The following is a 17,959-nucleotide window of genomic DNA, read 5'->3' as shown; positions in this document are numbered from 1 at the left end:
CAATTCAATAGCGAATCGATCCCGTTTGTTTTCCCTGTTGAAACAACAACGTTCGCCTTTGAGAGCCAATATTTGTAGCATTAGTCTCGTTGTCAATTCAAAATACATGGCATTTGTACTTGACACTAAAGGCATGTATTGCCAACAGGAGCCGTTTATGGCTCGTTAATGCGATCTTGTTATGTTAGCAAGATCGCATTATGCTGCTGTCGAGGTGCGCTGAGCCACACGTTTGTTTGATGTTTGATTTCGAAGAAAAACGAGCAATAAATGTCGATTGGGTGTCTGCACCCTTGGACTATACCTGAACTGTGGTGGCTCGGTTGTACGATTAGATAGAATCTATATATTGTCGTTACCCTTAAAAAAATCTACATTCGCAACACGACTCAAATCATTACAATTGGATTTGAGTGCTCGATAGTTGTGTCCTACCCTTGTTCTGATAACACAGCACCGAGCGAGAGTTGGAAAACTAGAGAATTGCCAGCTTTTCCAAACTAGATTAGAATTGGAATGATAGCTACGCATTTTATCGCAATTACTGAATTCGCAAAGAGGTGAAAATTGAATGAAATTCCGAGTTACAAAGAAATATAACAAAAAAAATCCAGTACATATCATATATTAGAGTTTATTCTCGTGTTGACGTTTTCGCTACGGCAAAATTTCCAGCTTTTTCGAATTATATTAGAATTGGAATTTCACCGGTTTAGCCTATTCCAAATTAGACTAAAATTAGAATTAAAGTAACACGATTTTTCCGAATTAGACTAGAATTATATCTACTAAGTTTTTTTTCCAAATTGGATTAAAATTAGAATTACTGAATTCGTGAAAACTTAGAAGAAAGAGAAATTAGATTAGAATTACAACGAGAGCATAGAAGCATTAGAATTAAATCACCGCCATTTCGATCTAATTAGTCTAATTATACAACTAGAATTCTCTATAGTTGTCCAAGTCTGGCATATCATTGTTTTCTAACCGATGATAAGCGCGCTTCGATTTCTAATTATGGCTGATTGTCACAGACTATAGCGAGATGTTTGGTATTTAACGGATCTTGTGAGAACGTAATTGGACAGAAGCGACCGCGACACGGACAAAACCCTGGATCGGGTGTCAGTAACGATATTTTGGGTACACACAATGTCAGCGTGCTTCGATTGTGCCGTAACAATACAGCACCATTCAATCTCACTTTTCGAATGCGCCGCCATCTTCTTTTGTCCCGAACAGCTGAATCACATTTTGATTTATACTGCAAGGATGTCAGTGACGTGTATTACAAAAGGGAGCAGCCTTCTTAACGAGGCAGGAATGTTCTCTGGTCCTTTCGCTACTTCAAAAAGAGCCGAACATGCGAAGGCGGGGTTTCCGTTAGTACGTCCGATGTGAGAAACATGAGAATATATTGACCATGCAGCATTTGCAATTTAGCATACATGCCTGTAGGGAAGTGGTTCTTAACGTTACTGACTTGTCGAACCCCCACCTTAATCAGCAAGGCTTAGCAAACCCTACATTTTCGCCTAATGTCTACGACATTACACATCTATTACATTACTGTGGAGTACCGGCGATTCCACAACAGTGCATCAACAACTGTGCAGTGCGCATCAACAACAGTGCTAAAAATGAGAACCATTAGAACATGATTTCAACAAAACGGAAAGTTTGTAATAAATGCTACTGCAAATTGTGTTTAATCCAAATTTGAAAGATACACAACATAGAATAAGTTCAGTTTATATAGGTATACCTACTTTTCAGTACGCAAAAACAGTACATTTTTCGGCAAGTAAAACGATAGTAGTAGTATTGTCAGTTAAAAGTTTGACATTTCATTGGTAGTTACAGGAAAAAATTACATCAGACACAAAAACAAAAACTTAGTTTTAAAAAGATTGTTTAAACTGATTGTTCAGATGTGGGGGAAAAGAGGACCTTTGGGCGTCCCGTAGGACCATTTACTTTTGAAGAGGACATTGCCTCCTGTGGTACCGGACCGGTACCCCCAAGTTTATATCAAGCCAGAGTTCATTCACATAGGCACGAGAATGGCAAATTTCGGTTACACTATACTTGGCTCGTTTCGCACTATACAGTTCTGCTGTAGCATTTTCAGGAAAACCAGAAATTATATTAGAATTAGATTACTGGCAATTCACTCTAATTAGTCTAATTGGTCAACTAGAATTGCCTATATTATCGAAGACGTTCAGTTTTCGTGGGACTGAATAAAGCGAGGCGTTCAAAAAGCAGAAGGGTCACGAAGACGAGGCTTTGAAAGGATCTGCGAAACATTACCTCGACAAAACTCGATCCCAACACGCGGAACAAATGCGACCGGTATCGCGTGTCATGTAGAAGCGACGTGAAAGGGCCTAATTATACACTTAAAACCCACACGGATAGAGACACCGTTGGTAAAATACGAATGTGTGCAGTGTCGACATTAAGACAGTTTATCAGTGTATGTCTATGAAACTACAACACATATTGTTACTTGCTCTGTAGTATCACAGCAATGCGATGTATTGTATCTGCATAAGACAGGCTTAAAATAGTCACGACCGCCTGAAATGTAAATCCATGGGTTGAAATTATGTATATTTACTAGATTTCCACCATAGCATAGGGTGCAATTCAGGTTAACAGCACATTCACGTAGACTTGGTCAACTTTCAACTAGATAATTCTAGTTGCCTAGTTTCACTAAATCAGAGCGAAATACAAGTAATCTAATTCTACTCAAATTTGTGAAATCTTTCTATTCTTTAATTTTAATTCTATACTAAATTATTGTTTCCTTTACTTTTCACAGCAGAGCGTGAGAGCGTGATGTTTTCAGTTTCCGCAAATTTTAATTGTAATCTACTTTGGAAAAACTATGCATCTATAATTCTATTAATACTAATAATACTAATTCTAATTTGGAAACATACTATACTATGTAGCTATAATTTTAATTATAGCCTAATTTGGCAAAACCTGTGTAGCTATTATTCTAATTCCAATCTAATTTTGAAAAAAATTACTACAGTTGTCCAACAGAGATTGAATTGGAATCCGTGAATACTATTTTCGTTTACTGCATATCACTGGATGCTACAATGGGTGGACCACATTTGCATACATGTGACCAATTATACTTTGCGACACGTGTAGCGAATATCAGTACATCTACACGCGTTTGGACTTAAAGCGTGTTTTTCGCCTAATCCCGCCGGCTTATCCCAAAAGTACAGATCGTCTCCAGCGCGCCATCAATATTTGATGACACTATGCAACGCGACTAGGATGAAATGGACGCCACGGTTTTTGTTCTAAAACTCAAACTTTGCAATCCCAATGCCGATAAAATAGCATACAACGTGAAACGGCCTCCGATGATTATATGTATAATAGTGGAGTAGGAATTGAATAACTATATTATCCTAGTTGTGTAATTATAATAATATGAGAGAAATCCTAGTGATCTAATTCCAATATTCTCCCTTTAACTTTTTATCGTATTTCCTTCTGACTAGGAATTTGATTCAATTTCCAAGTTATCGAAAATTCAGTAATTCTAATTCTAATCTAATTAAGAACTGCTGAAAATATCCCAGTTGTCCAACTATGCCATATGCGGGGTTACAGTCGATACGCTGAAAGGAATTTTTTAATGTGGACGTAATGTAAGAATAGCAAATCAGTATTTCAGCCCTTGAAAACAGGTTGAAGCAAATCTCACTTCCGATTGATTTTAGAGTCGCGTTTCGCGTATAAACAGTCGCACACCGGAAATATCCATCCGTCACTTCGTTTTATCCGAGGTTTCTACATAATTTATGGCTATGTGCTCTGCAACGAGACGAAAACCAGTTCATTTTTTACCCTGCATGCAGATTTTTCCTACAGCACCCCGACTCGCACTTGAGGCAGTAAAATTTCATCTCCAAAGGAAGGTATAGCCAATCAATTACGCATCAGCTATACCTCGTAAACTTGATATGAATACACATTTACACATGCACGTTCAACTAGCTGCTCCGTGATTTACAATCGTAATTGGTATAAGTTTGGTTGCAGAACACACAGTCATGTAACTTGCTAAGATTGCTAAGATTTGAGACCTGTGAGTATACTCCGGCACTTCAACATCTTTATGCATAAATAACTGTCCATTTAATGGATCGAAAATTGCCGCACGCTAACTAGGCGCTGTAAACATAGTTCACATCGAACATCCGTCTTTTCTAGTCCAACAGACGTCTAGTTTACTCACCCAAACACTCGGTACGTGCTTCATTGGGCTCATATCCCGGCAGGCATTGACATTCGCCGTCCGGCACTTTCCATTTGCCTTCCCCGTTACAACGCATTGTGGGGCCTGGAAATCAATTCGGCAAGAATTTTATGGAAGAAGCCACACTGAAAACAGAATTACTAATCCTGCCAGCCACCGTAAATGATAGTAATGTCGGACAAGTTCTAATACGATTTGAGACACATACTCGGCCTCTCTCTCTCTCGGCCAGCCTCAGAGGCTGGCCAGATTGAATTATTTGAAGCACTTCAATATTTGGAGCGCAATAATTTAGGATGGACGTACTAAGCGTGAAGTCTCGTAAATGAGCATTTCAGGTAGTTACAATGTTCTGGGTGCTGAAATATACAGCCTCAGCAACCGAGTACTACATCATCAGACCTAAAATTATTGTATCACAATATTTTTCACTCTGGCTGTAAACCTCGATTGGTCGTATCGAAACATGAATTAGAAAGCCCGCACGTCACTGGAAATGAGATTTCTGTGAAGTCGCGATCAACCCACAACATTGACACGAAGTGCGACGAAATAGTCATGGTCGGAAATATACCCAATACACTTTAATGTGATGCTGTCTTGGCATCATATCCTTTATGGTCGCATAAAAGGTACATATTTGAATTTTCCACATCATTCATATACTAATTACTCTCAAAATGTCATATTGAGTGATACAGTCAGGCACTCGATTTTGCATAGCCCTAGTGAATGTGAAAAATTTAATGAAAAATCTAGTGAAAAATTTACATATGAAATTGCTCGTGATATACAAAGCGGATTCAGGTTATAACGCGATATTGTATTATTATTTGCTTGATATTACATTTCCTAATCAAGCCCGGCGACTCATGCGTGCCGGAAATTCAGCACAAGGTTCCCACAGCAGTCTATTACACCGCATAGGCGTAGATCGACACGCAATTGATATCATTAACAGCCAGAATACAGCGCAAAGAGGATATTGAGGGCTGTTACGTTCAAGGTTCAAGATATATTACCAATGCTGTGCGGAAACGACACATGATTACAATACTGTGAGATAAACATGGTAGCTCAATCACATGCTAATTTCACGTGGTTCGTAAAAATGAATCGGGCAGGGCTGGAAAACAGTAGAAAGATATCTCACCGAACATATTTTGAGTCCATATTGAATTGGGAACGCATTTCCCGGTTACTTTCACGAGCGAGGTCACTTTCGGTCCGGTAACGGTGCTCTCGAAGCTTGCCAAATTGGTTATCACGTCTTCGCACTTCTTGTAGTAAACGCGGATATAATAAATCAACATGCAGGCTCCGGTATCCTGAAAATTACATCGCATCAGTAATTAGAAACACTATGATGCATTGACCCGCCCGCCCAAGATGGAGTTGAAACCGGCATTACAAAATGCCCGCATACCATCAGCGGTTTGACAACTAGAATATTTCCAGATTAGATTAGAATTAGACTTACTAAATTCGCAAAATCTTGGAAATTGATTCGAATACCAAATTGTAGTTCAGTTTATACCAAATCCATTGTGATGTATGAACGTCAAGATTGGCTCGTTTCGCCGTGTACCCGCACACTGTACCCGCAAAGTATAGTTCTGCTGTAGCATTTTCAAGAAAAGCGTAAATTAGATTAGACTTAAATTGAGAGCATAGAAACATTTCACAAGTTAGATTAGAATTAGATTACCGGAATTTCCTTCTTATTAGCCTAATTATACAACTATAATTATCTAGTTACATTGAGAGAGCTCCAGGTCATATTCGTTACGCGGGGGATACTATTTCTTTGTTCATGATAGGCAGGAGATAAGAAGTCGCATTGAGGTAAAAAGCTCCAACCTGAAAGGCTACGTATATTCCCTTCCCGTCGATCGGTCCAATTTCGCGCGTTTCGATGTTCGTCGCGTGCGACTCGACAGGAAAACGCCCATCCGTGGCGATCGTGTCCACCTGCGTATGATGTCACAAATAAGAATTTGTCCAATCAACTTTCTAATACATTTGAAGAGCTTCTTGGAGGTACAGAACTTCAATATACGATTGAATAATACATTCATATTGAAATGAAACCGAATATTTTCGGCTGACATTCGTCAGGGGTAATAGTCAGCGCCTAGTAGAGAATTAGAAATAACATGCACTATATATAAATATTTGGGTTCATTTCAATATGAGTATATTATTCAATAGTACATTTGAACAATATACTCATATTTATAACCCTGACACTGATAGGGGGTCATCACCTTTCCATTTGAGTATCAAACCCCAAATCGGAATAGAATCGGAAAATATAGTCACCTTTTTATAAACCCTCTCGTTCATGAATTTTTCTCTCCCAGAATGCTGAGAATTGGCCTCCAGATAATAGAGGTTGAAGGTTTCCTTGCAAGAAGCGACGTTTGGGATGTCGTGGCATGATCTGAACGGAACGATCAAGCCGTGACTTACTAGAAAAAATCTCGATACTTGAGTCAAATGATGACGGTTAATACTTCATTCAGATTCGAGTATACTCGAATCATTATGCCCAGGCCTGGTCATTGCAATGGATTTCGGAACTGGCACATTAAAGTCACGATAAACAGCGATTTACGATGCCATCGCAAACACCGCTACGAAATCTTACCTGATCGTAAATTTAACCTCGACAAACACATTCTTCGCGCCTTCCTTCAATTCGATATAGTCCGTTCTGAACCAGTTATTCTGTCCCGGCGTCCTGATCCCGCACACTTGAAACGTGCGGAGCGGCTCCCCGTTTTCGTCGGTGTTGCTCGCTTCCGTCCACTGGAAAATTGATATAAAACTGAATTGTGTATTCATAATAAAATAAATAAGACACTCTTCAGGGGTAATCGTCAGCAACTATAGTAGAGAATTGGAAACAACACTGTGTATCAACAATCGTATCACCAAATACGACATCACCAATTTCGTATATCAAGGCGAAGAACGCCTTCTGTTGAGACAAACTAGGTCTGCGTATTCAATTGTATACCGGTATTGAAGTTCTGTACATCGAAGAAGCTCTTGAAATCAATATATTAATATACCCCGCTGGCGCATGCAATTGTAGGGATCTAATAATAATTCTTTACTCCGTTTTAAGATCAAAAGGCGTAAAATTGCGACGCATTTATCAGAGAAACAGACTTTGAAGAATTCCAGCCCCAACTCAGTAATTCCTAACAATATTTGCTAGGTCGTTTATGAAAATAAACATCGTTACTGGTGTGCAAAATTGAGGTTTGATGTATCAATCAGCTTCAATCATTCGGCGGGGCGGATAACACAACACAAAGCGGTAGCACCCGTGAAATTGGCGACCATCATCATTGCCGACTCTCGAATTACTTAGCGGCTTTCACACTAGCTGAGAGAAGGCTTATCGCGACTGGCACCGGCTGATAGTAATAAGTTTATATTTGACAGTTCCGAAGTATTATTTTTTATTATAAGAGGAATCGATGACTTAGGACGGCAGAGACGTATGTAAGGAAATGCAAAAATGCGAATTGATAATTCGCATTGTGATACTGACTAGTGACTAGGTAGCAGTAATATACATGGAATGGATCATACGTAACACCTCGGCAATAAAATAATGACGACAGCAGTGTAAATCAAAATGGTGGTGTCCGGCTCCTTATAAGGCGGTTCACGAGTTCCACCGTATATGGTGTAATGAAAAACCGCCCTCGAATATGGTGTTGGAAATGCTTTCAGCCAGATACCATACTCTGCCATGAAAAAGATATCACTGCTGTTGTAATACGAGTTCCACTGAGAAGTTTTAGAATAAGCAATAATATGGAGCATGGATAATTGGCCATATGGAGCCTTTGTTCAATGTTTTATTTTCCTCATTAGTTGCAGACTTGGACAACTAGATAATTCTAGTTGTCTATAATTACACTAATTAGGCCAAAATGCTGATATTCTAATTCTAGTCTAGTTTGGTAAATGTTTCATTGCTCTGATTTTAATCTAATTTGTGAAATGTTCCTACGCTCTAATTTTAATTCGAATTGAATTTCTGGTTCCTGATAATGCAACAGGAGAAATGTATACAGTGCGAAACTATCCAAGCTTGCTGCACATACTTTTGTGTATCTCGTGATTGTGAGAATGGGGTCTGATTTGATATGAACTGAACTTCATTCAATTTTCCAAGTTTTCCGAACTCAGCAGTTCTAATTGTAATATTATTTGGAAAAACCTGTGTCTCTATAATTCTAATTCTAATATAATTAGGAAAATATGCGTAGCTAGAATCATGATTCTTAGATTAGTTTGGAAAAAGCGGTATGGATAAAATTCTAATCTAATTTATAAAAGCTGGAAATTTTTTTGTTATCCAAGTCTGGTTTATATAGCATTGCGAATACAGTTAAGATTGACGTTTGAAAGTGGAGAAACTATAGTATTGCAGTTGCAATACGCTTCACTCGAAAAACCGTCCGTTTCACGCCTTGGGAATACCTCGAATCCGACAAGTTTCGAATCTATGTACCATAGTACTTTAGTACACCGTTTATATCCCCAGGGGTGACACGCGCACGTTCAAGAATGCCCCGCTACATATGACGATGATGTCCGACTGAAACCCAATATGTTGGGACCCGATAAAGAATTTTATTCGCCTGTCAACTTTGACGAAGATTGATTGTGATGTAAATGTGTAAAGATAAACAGAGTGAAGGCATCTCTTTCTTATGAATTAGCATACAATATTTATGAGCTTGTGCATAAACATACGAAACGCCGGACCGTTATATTGTGTTCGACTTCCGACATCAACTCCGAAGATGTACGTATGGTGCAATGCAATAAGGTGACCTTGGTCGTTAAGGAATGGAGAATAATAATTAGGATTTATCGATGTAGATTTCAGTGCAAAGTTTCATTGATCCGTGCATTGGATTCGGGAGCAACAGAAGTCTAAAAGGGACTAGCAATTTTCGCCATAACTCAACTTCAACACAAGCTGGATGTTTGTACCTTGGCTCGTGACTCTGACACCAATACCATCATTCCCCGCACTTCAACTGAAAGACATCGATGACTGACAAATTTAATAACAATAGGGAAGAAAACGCCTTTAGATCGACAAAATGCATCACATTAGATTCATCAGAACAACATAATCCTATATCCATTCATAATTCTGTGCTATGAAGTGATACACCAGTAACTATTGACAGCATATGGTCGCGTGTCATTTGGCTTGAATAGCTCGCGACCCTCGCACGCTTATTGCACGACAAGGAACTTTTGTGTGGAGCGGGATAATAGTGTTTATTTACGTTACGAGGTGAATGTCGTACTAGCTCACACCTCGTTCCGATAGCACCTATCCAAACAGAATCGATTGTGGCTTGAGGTTCTGAAAAATGGCGCCCACGGAGCCTTGCTGATGGAAATGGGGTGAATATGATGTAACTCGTGTTTCATATATGATTCCACCCTTTACTGACGTTTCAATATACAATAGAATGGTATATTTCAATAATTCAAATAATTTATCTCAATATGAATATATTAATCAATTGTGATATTGAGGTTCTGTACCTCCAAAAGTAAGTGACCTTTGTTCATAAGTAAAGATTCTAATTTTACAGACTATAAATACCTTCGATTCGATAGATACCATTTGTGACATAACCATATCGCTCAACAGCGGATAAGGTCGATGCGACCTGAATTTCACCTGCAGGTATTAACAACACCAGATGTCGGCTCATAAGATTTGCATCGTAAAGCGAGGTAGAAACATCCCCCTTTGAAAATGAGGCGCGATCATCGACCACGAGATATCATCCCTGATATTACCCACGACAAGGTATCTGCGGATAGGATTCTGTGGCTCTAGTGATATAATCCCCCATGGGAAATTTAAGAACGTACGTTCTATGCTTGAGAATGGTTGTTAGCGGCTGAAAAGCGATGCAACTATATGAACTATCGTGGCAACGTGCGCCTATACATCGATTCCGCGTTTAACGAGTGAGCTGGTGGTTGAAAATTAGATGTTATTTCATTAAAACACAGATGTTGACAACTCCCTTGCCGGAGCTGCTAATTCACATGAATTTTTGAAAAGTGTCCTCTTCTGAGGAAGTCAAAATATGGTAACCCTAGGTAACGCTGAATGCGGAACTGTGTAAACCACGGAGTGGGGCAGAGCTTACCCAGTTATTTCGTAACTCCCATTTCACCAACAACCCCTGACGAGTGTCCGGGTTCATTTCAATATGAATATACTATTCAATTGTATATTGAAGTTCTGTACCTCCAAGTCGAATATCTTTCAAGATATTCGTTCCAAAATTGGTGACGTAATAATATGGTATGTACAATTGTACATTGTACAATTTGTACGATCGGGGAGCCACATTGTAGCCGGATTCCATTTAACTCAACCGGACTGTATCTGGATCCCAATAAACCACGATTCGTGCATCTCCACCCGATGCGGGCGGACATTACCCCACGCGCAGATATCATCCACTTACGCAAATTGAATTGAATATTCACGTGCGCAGGTTCAATGAATCTCAGCGGCGTTTTCCGGGCGGCCGAGAAAATTCGAAATATTTCCTCTCCCAAGAGATTCGATTAACTCAGTCAGAGATCGTTATATCACATTTGCGCGGATCTGGGACGGATTAGCTCACTTTTCAAAACAAGCGACAGCGTACCGGACTGGGAAAAAATCGAGTATACCTGATTGATTCGGCTCTGAATCGAGCGGTAGGCTTACAGTTGAGTATTCACATAAGTACCTTTTATACGACCATGGCCATTACAGTGACAGTTCTCCATCGCATTGAAAACTATTGGTATTTTTGACCGGACCTATTTCATTTCACTTTGTGACAATGCTGTCGGCTTTGACCGCAACTTCACAGAAACGTAATTTTCACCAACGTGTGTAGCTTTGTAATACAGGTTTCGCATGCTGCGATACGGCCAATCGAGATTCGCATCCTTCTACTGTGGAAGGTATGGTGTCGAAACTATAATTCTAATTGGTGAATTAACTCTTTAAGTACTCGAAAACATCGTCTCTCACTGCTTGGTCGGGAGGTATACCTCGGGATTTGATTCATCGATCGAACTCGCCCGTCCCTCTATTTTTCTCACATTGGTTTGATTTATATCAAATATGTTATTTTTGTCAGCGATGTCAGTCGAATTTTAGTGAATATTCAAAGACGCGACTGAACTTGGGGTGAAACGTCACCAACCAGCCGTTCGCAACGAGCAAACAAATACTTTAAGTATTCAGTAATTCGATATTGATTGCTTCTTATTGCTTATAATAATTGAATAACGAAACTGATTCATACAATCGAAGTTTAAAGTTGTTTTTTGAGAAGTGCTGAAGTTCAAAACATGTGGGCCGACTTCAAGGGTTATCAGCGAATCTGGCTCTTGCCGGCCCCAAGTCCCAATCTTAACCTACCCTAATCCATATTCGTGACCCTAACCGTACCCTAACCCTATGGTTACCATATTTTGAAATCCGAAGAAGAGGGCACTTTTCAAAAATTTTAAAAGCTATCATACCGGAGGAGAAAACGGGTGATTTGGAAAAGAATTCGGGAAATAGTATTGTGTTGACTAAAAAAGGTCATTTTTCCGACTCGACTCTCTTAATACCTGTTTATTACTAAGCCACATGGCTTGACAAAAAACGGTCATTTTTCGATCTCGCTCCCGAAATATCCGTCGGGCCGTATTTTTCGTTTTTTTTTTAACCAACCCTGCCTTTCAGTACGTCGGGGTCCAATTTTTGCAAATATTTCAACACGTTTTCTAGAAAAAGAGAACAAATTCCAAAAAAGAGGACAAATCCTCTTAAGAGGACATATGGTAACCCTACCGATTACCGAACCCTGATTCCAAACCCGAATATATCATTACTTACATACTAAATGCCGAATTAAACATGCTGAATTGACCAATTGCCGTGTTTCACGATTCAAATTCAGTGAAAATTTCATCTTGGAATACATCGATGCCGTATTTGAAGTGACTCTTGGACGTACAGAACTTCAGTGCACGATTGAATAATATATTCATACTGAAATATACCCAAATATTCTCGGCTGACATTCGTCAGGGGCGAGTGACAGCCGACTGTCACTGGGAAAAATATGAATATATTGCAATAGTGATACATTGCTTCCATAATAAATATAGTTATAATATTTTTAATGTCAAATGCCGAATTCCCTGGTAACCATTTCAATTATAGTGTCTTCGAACTCGATGTTTTAACGCGTGTTTCCCCTTATCAGATGTGCCAAGAAATGCCCTAATCCGGAATGGCCTTTTTGAATCGCGTTCTGATGAGGATATAGGACGAAAGCTTAGTGAAAGATCGATGGTTATTAACGGTTTCTACTGCGCATCGACAAAGGCAATCAAACGACACGCTCGTTCCAATCATGATATGCTGATGTTGCGAATAACGTTAGTTACTTCGTATCGTGATTACGTCTCATCGGACTTTACAGCTCTCTCTTTTCTGCCCTAAGACTTGCTTTAATCAGATCTTGGCAGGATGTTATTACTACAAAATGATTGATGTCACAAGTGACGGATGTATTTTAGTTCAGTGAATATCAAAAACGTAATGATTCTCGACTTCGGATTGTTCTGAAACAGCTTACAAGGGAACATGAAACCACGATCCCAAATTAGACGCAATATTTAGTCATACAAAGCGACTCCAGGACACAATTGTATAACATATACGAATATAACTATATTATTCAATTAGTCATGCAAGAAGTGAATGTACCAACAAACAATATTTACGGGCTAATCAATGATCTTATCATTAAACCTAATAGCACATGACCTGGATGCATACTAGGAACAGGTTTCATGTATGCATCATGTAGGAAGGGTAGGTGTGAATCTCATCAACTCTGGGCGTTTGTTTTAATCGTAATTTTCGTTAGGAATCAGCTGCACGGAGGGGAGGTGTGCGATGTGAAGGACTGGTTAGTTGCCAAGGAAATGATATTGGATAATTAAAACACTTCTGTGCTTTTTTCAAAAACATTATGATATTGATGTCGATGTGGAGTAGATCAGTCACTTGGCGTGTCAGGAGTTTTGAGTTTAAGTAAGGTAGATATCATGGTGTTCCCAGTTTAGATTGTCAGACTGACCGACGGGCAACAATATAGTAAGTAGTCCATGAAAATATAACCGTAATACGCGAATGATATCAAACTTACTCCTCTCCCATCAGGTGGGTAAGCATCCCAGTTCAAATCCGTGGTGGCGAGTCTTGTGTCTTTCAAATCAACTAAAACGGGAAAGATTTACCAGCTGTTGGGATTTCAGTGAACCAAAACAAACCCACTCACCTTCAACGGCGCCCGACGGTACGATCGCAAAGACGCCACAAAATAGCACAGCTAATCCGGCAAAATTCATCATATAGGCGCCGACGTATAATCCAATAATACTATTCCTCCCGTGTGGAGTTCCTCATGCACCTTTACCTATCGAAGCTTTAACATAGACGAACTCACTCACACAACTAATTAGGTAACTGAAGATTAAAACGTGCTAAGCTTAGCGACAAGGTTTTATCGTGTAACTCCCAAATCATCTACAAACGTGTCGCACGTAAACTGAAGATAACTGTACAGATCGCTTCTGTGTGGTTCTATACGTGCGAAAACCAGTCGATTAGACAGCGATAAACCTAATCGGTATGTTAGTTACGTGGTGTGGCGAAATCATGGCACAGAGTGCGATGTGCTCTCCTGAAAATACTGATGTCATCTTATACCATTCTTACCTTGAAGATACTGGAAGTGCAGAACTTAAGTGGAGAATTGAATGGTGTATTCCTACTCAATATATACTCTAGAAAATCCAAAACAGTAAAGGCCATCGGAACATACGCATACGTCAACATATCTGACAGGAACCTAGTTCAACAGTTGATGGAACATGGGCAGACAGCCTGTTCTCTCTGCAACCAGCTAATCAAATACCTTCGCCTCACATAAACACACGCTTAGATACAATCTCACAGAACTAAATTCATCCGAGAGCAATAAATCTTGTGCAGAAAACTACAGTAATGAATAGCGCTCGTCTCAGTGCTAACGTGTGAAAATTACACTCTCGTCCACCTCGGCACTCTCGTACGCTCATCACACGAGTAAATACACGACTGTATTCACAGGGAGTCTACAAGAACATTTTTTCGTCGACATTATTTGCTCAATCTCGTCGCAATCCTTTAGGCGCAGTGACGCAGAGCTCGGGACGCCTCGACAATGCTGGCGGGTATCGATGTGTCACTTTTATAATATCCCTGATAAAGCCCTTGACCCATCTTATTGGGTACCTTTGTATTCTCTCGCCACATTGTTATGATCAGAGGCATTTTTTCTTCATGCCATTTGTTATGTATCTATGAAGCAGACTTGTAGAAACGATTGGATTTTCAGAATGCGCAACTATAACTACAAGCTTCACAAATCTCGCAACTAGAACTAGAACTATAGAACTACAACTACAAGATTAACTAGATTCAATTCTGAAGCTACTCATTGAATTTTTTAATCAAAATAGGATCGGCCTCGGGTTTCGAGCATTGAAATGAGAGGGGTTTAGACCAAAAAACTAGCCCCTTACCACGGCACTGTTGGTAGTGATGGGAGCTAGCAATGGCTGTAAGAATATTACACAACAGAATACCGGTATGACGATTCGCGCCAAACAACGACACGCTTTTTCTGGTTGTTCGGCGACAAAAACTAGAACTAGAACTAGAACTACAACTACTCACTTTTAAAGATAGAACTAGAACTAAAAATACTTGAAACAGTATTTAGGTTACGGTAAACTAACTATATTGCTAGATTGTGTTTATACAGCTCAGAGGTTTGTACACGTCTGATCTGGGGTGCTTTATTTACAACTTGCCGCATCAGAGATATATTATACCATTCTCTTTGGCAAATGCATCAGAGGCTGAACTGAAACTTTTCTGTTCAGTTGGATTCCGTCAATTAGCGAACTGTCGAGAGATTTGGCAAATTCCCGAGTCCGGTATTTCGGAAGTAATTCTGGTTTTATCACCCACGTATTGTTAGTTGCCAATGATTTACGACCGCGCTAATCTGTCACCTTGAACAAGCGATTGACCTCTCAGAGTTGAAACGGTGTCAATATTGGGAGTTGGCGATAATGACGGAGAACGCCATCAAAATAACTGCAGTGTGTGTTTCAATAACAGCAGCGCAGCACTTTAGTCAAGACTGGCATGCTGTTATACAAAAAGAAATTGATTTTACCTGGAATAGTACCAGTCAAATAATGAGTAAGCTACCATACAGCCCATTGTATACTTGATAGCGTAGACAAGATAGTGTAATACTGTAATGGAACGTCCGGCTTCTTGGTCGGTAGGCGGTGGGTTAAATCCCCGGCCCGGTCAGACCGAAGACCTAATAGCACCGGTATCCCTTCCCAATTGGCGCTCAGGGCATTACCGAGATAGCATGGAGGGGTGGTGCAAGATTTGGAAAGACTACCAAGGCTATATCTGTACCTTCCTTGCCCAGCGGCACATGCACATAATGTATACTGCTTGTATGCATATGCGCAGATCGTGTATATGTTTATCATGACTCATGAGTCGGTGTATATGTTGCAAAAACATCAAGGAAAAATATGCAACGTCCTATTCCATCTTTTTCATGTTTGTTGAATCAAGAGCCGGGTCTAAACCTATACAGTATACAATACATACATGAATATTGATTACAAAATTCAAGTTTAAAACAATGCCAAACAGCAGACAAATTGTGATACTGAATACTGTGATATAGATGTATCGATTATTGATATACTGAATCGTCTGAATACTAGTCCGTCTTCAATTTAACCGGACTTCAATAATTTCATCACTTCTTGTATTATGTTATCCCTTATTTTTTCCATCCAGTGCGCATGCCTATTATTTACATTTAGCCTAGGCCCAGGTGGGTGTCTCATTCCAAAGACAACTCCAAGTCGTTTCGACACCTTCCTATCTTTGCATTGTATCGCAGTCTTGTGGTGTTTTGAAATGATAATAATAAACTGATACTGGTACAGGTACTGATGCCAGAATGACGGCATCCTCTTCGTAGAATCTATTCTAATTGCTGTATCGCTAATAAAATCATCGAAGCTACTCAGTATAATGATAAACTAGATCTGGGTTCGTTGCGACATCGATTACGACTGATACATAAATACGATCCGTTACGACCTTTAATACACTTCCAACAGCGTTGTCTCTTGTAGTTATTGGAGTGATTGATTTTCTCTAACTAATTCTACCCCGCAATTGCTGCCTCGAGCTCGAAATTAAGAAATCGCCAATAAAGATTTTATAGCATGCAAATATGTCAAAATACCGTCAATAAATTGCTATGATTCAACGTGGGCATTTGCCCTCCACCTTCTAACAAATTAATACCTTTGCAAAATATATGAATAAGTTTTCCGACTTCTACCATGTGACTCAAATTTATGGGTGATGGGATGCTACGAACACAGTTTTTTGTTGTTGTAATGCTACCACAAAGTATGTGACGTCATGTTTGGTGACACGATTGTTGATATACAAAGTTCTTGTGAAATCTATACTATAGTTGCTGACAATTATCCCTGACGAGTGTCGGACGAAAATATTTGGGTTTATTTCGATATGAATATCTTATTCAATTGTATATTGCAGTTGTGCACTATACCAAGAGTCTCTCTCTACAATGAATGTTCCCCGAAATATAGCAGTTCTACATTTCTTCGCACCCCAAACCTCACATCTAAACACCAACGTACCATATGCAAAACCACAATTTCTCATCAATCAACGGCAGACCAACACACAGACGGAACAAGTCCGTATTCCCCCGTTGACGCTCTCAATCAATACATTTCCGCAGTCCAAGCGCGTGTGTGGGGAATTAGGAGTGTACACTGTATCCCAATCAATCCCGGTTTCTATTGTATGGCAATACGGAGTGATGTTAAAAGCCTACGTCAAGGAAAAGCAGCAAATTCTGTGCTCTCAACGGTTGGGATGACAAAATTACCAACTCTCCATCCCTTGTAGGACGGTAACTGAATATATCTAAGTTGGGGTTGTTAAAAATTACTTTTTTAGGATACCGGGGATTCACTGATTACATTGTCAGGTTGCCTAAAAAAACGCTGCACACAAAATTCGGCTCCATTCAAACTGATAGATGTGAACGCACAGGAGTTTGAATTTTTTAACTTTATTATAAACAATATTTTTATAAAATTTCAAAATTTTACTTTCAGCCCCATTAAATTGTTGAATTTTCTACAAAAACGATGAAATACAGATTTGACGCGATTCCAAACCGTAGAAGCGAAGTTATCAGAGATTTTCATTCATAATTCTGGGATAACCCACGACCCAAACTTGCGAATCCAAACTTTCAACTGCAATCACTTCGCTTCTGTCAGTCGGAAGTGAGCAAAAATTGTTAAGCATATGGTTCTTTTAGACAACTTAACAATTTCGTGGGTTTGACAATAAAATTCGGAATATATTTTTCAATTTTTTTCAAATAA

At 39.4% G+C, this 17,959-nt stretch overlaps 1 protein-coding gene across 1 annotated transcript in view; it reads right to left on the bottom strand.

Moving 5' to 3' along the window:
- LOC145456165 (ephrin type-A receptor 4-A-like) overlaps positions 1 to 15,940 on the bottom strand; it is a 29,001-nt gene extending 13,061 nt beyond the window's left edge. The window contains exons 1-7 of the mRNA XM_080334227.1: positions 13,711 to 15,940; positions 13,579 to 13,649; positions 6,948 to 7,108; positions 6,620 to 6,740; positions 6,158 to 6,268; positions 5,451 to 5,625; positions 4,277 to 4,381 (exon numbers count right to left, since the gene is read on the bottom strand). Coding sequence (XP_080190353.1) covers positions 4,277 to 4,381; positions 5,451 to 5,625; positions 6,158 to 6,268; positions 6,620 to 6,740; positions 6,948 to 7,108; positions 13,579 to 13,649; positions 13,711 to 13,783 — 817 coding nt within the window. The 5' untranslated portion in view covers positions 13,784 to 15,940. The remainder of the gene's footprint in view (positions 1 to 4,276; positions 4,382 to 5,450; positions 5,626 to 6,157; positions 6,269 to 6,619; positions 6,741 to 6,947; positions 7,109 to 13,578; positions 13,650 to 13,710) is intronic.
- Between the last annotated feature and the right edge of the window lie 2,019 nt (positions 15,941 to 17,959).

The sequence above is a fragment of the Botryllus schlosseri genome, chromosome 14 (assembly GCF_051294905.1).
Source record: "Botryllus schlosseri isolate E-star chromosome 14, Bs_hap1, whole genome shotgun sequence".
Lineage (NCBI taxonomy): Eukaryota > Metazoa > Chordata > Ascidiacea > Stolidobranchia > Styelidae > Botryllus > Botryllus schlosseri.
This window is presented reverse-complemented; position numbering and strand designations above follow the sequence as displayed.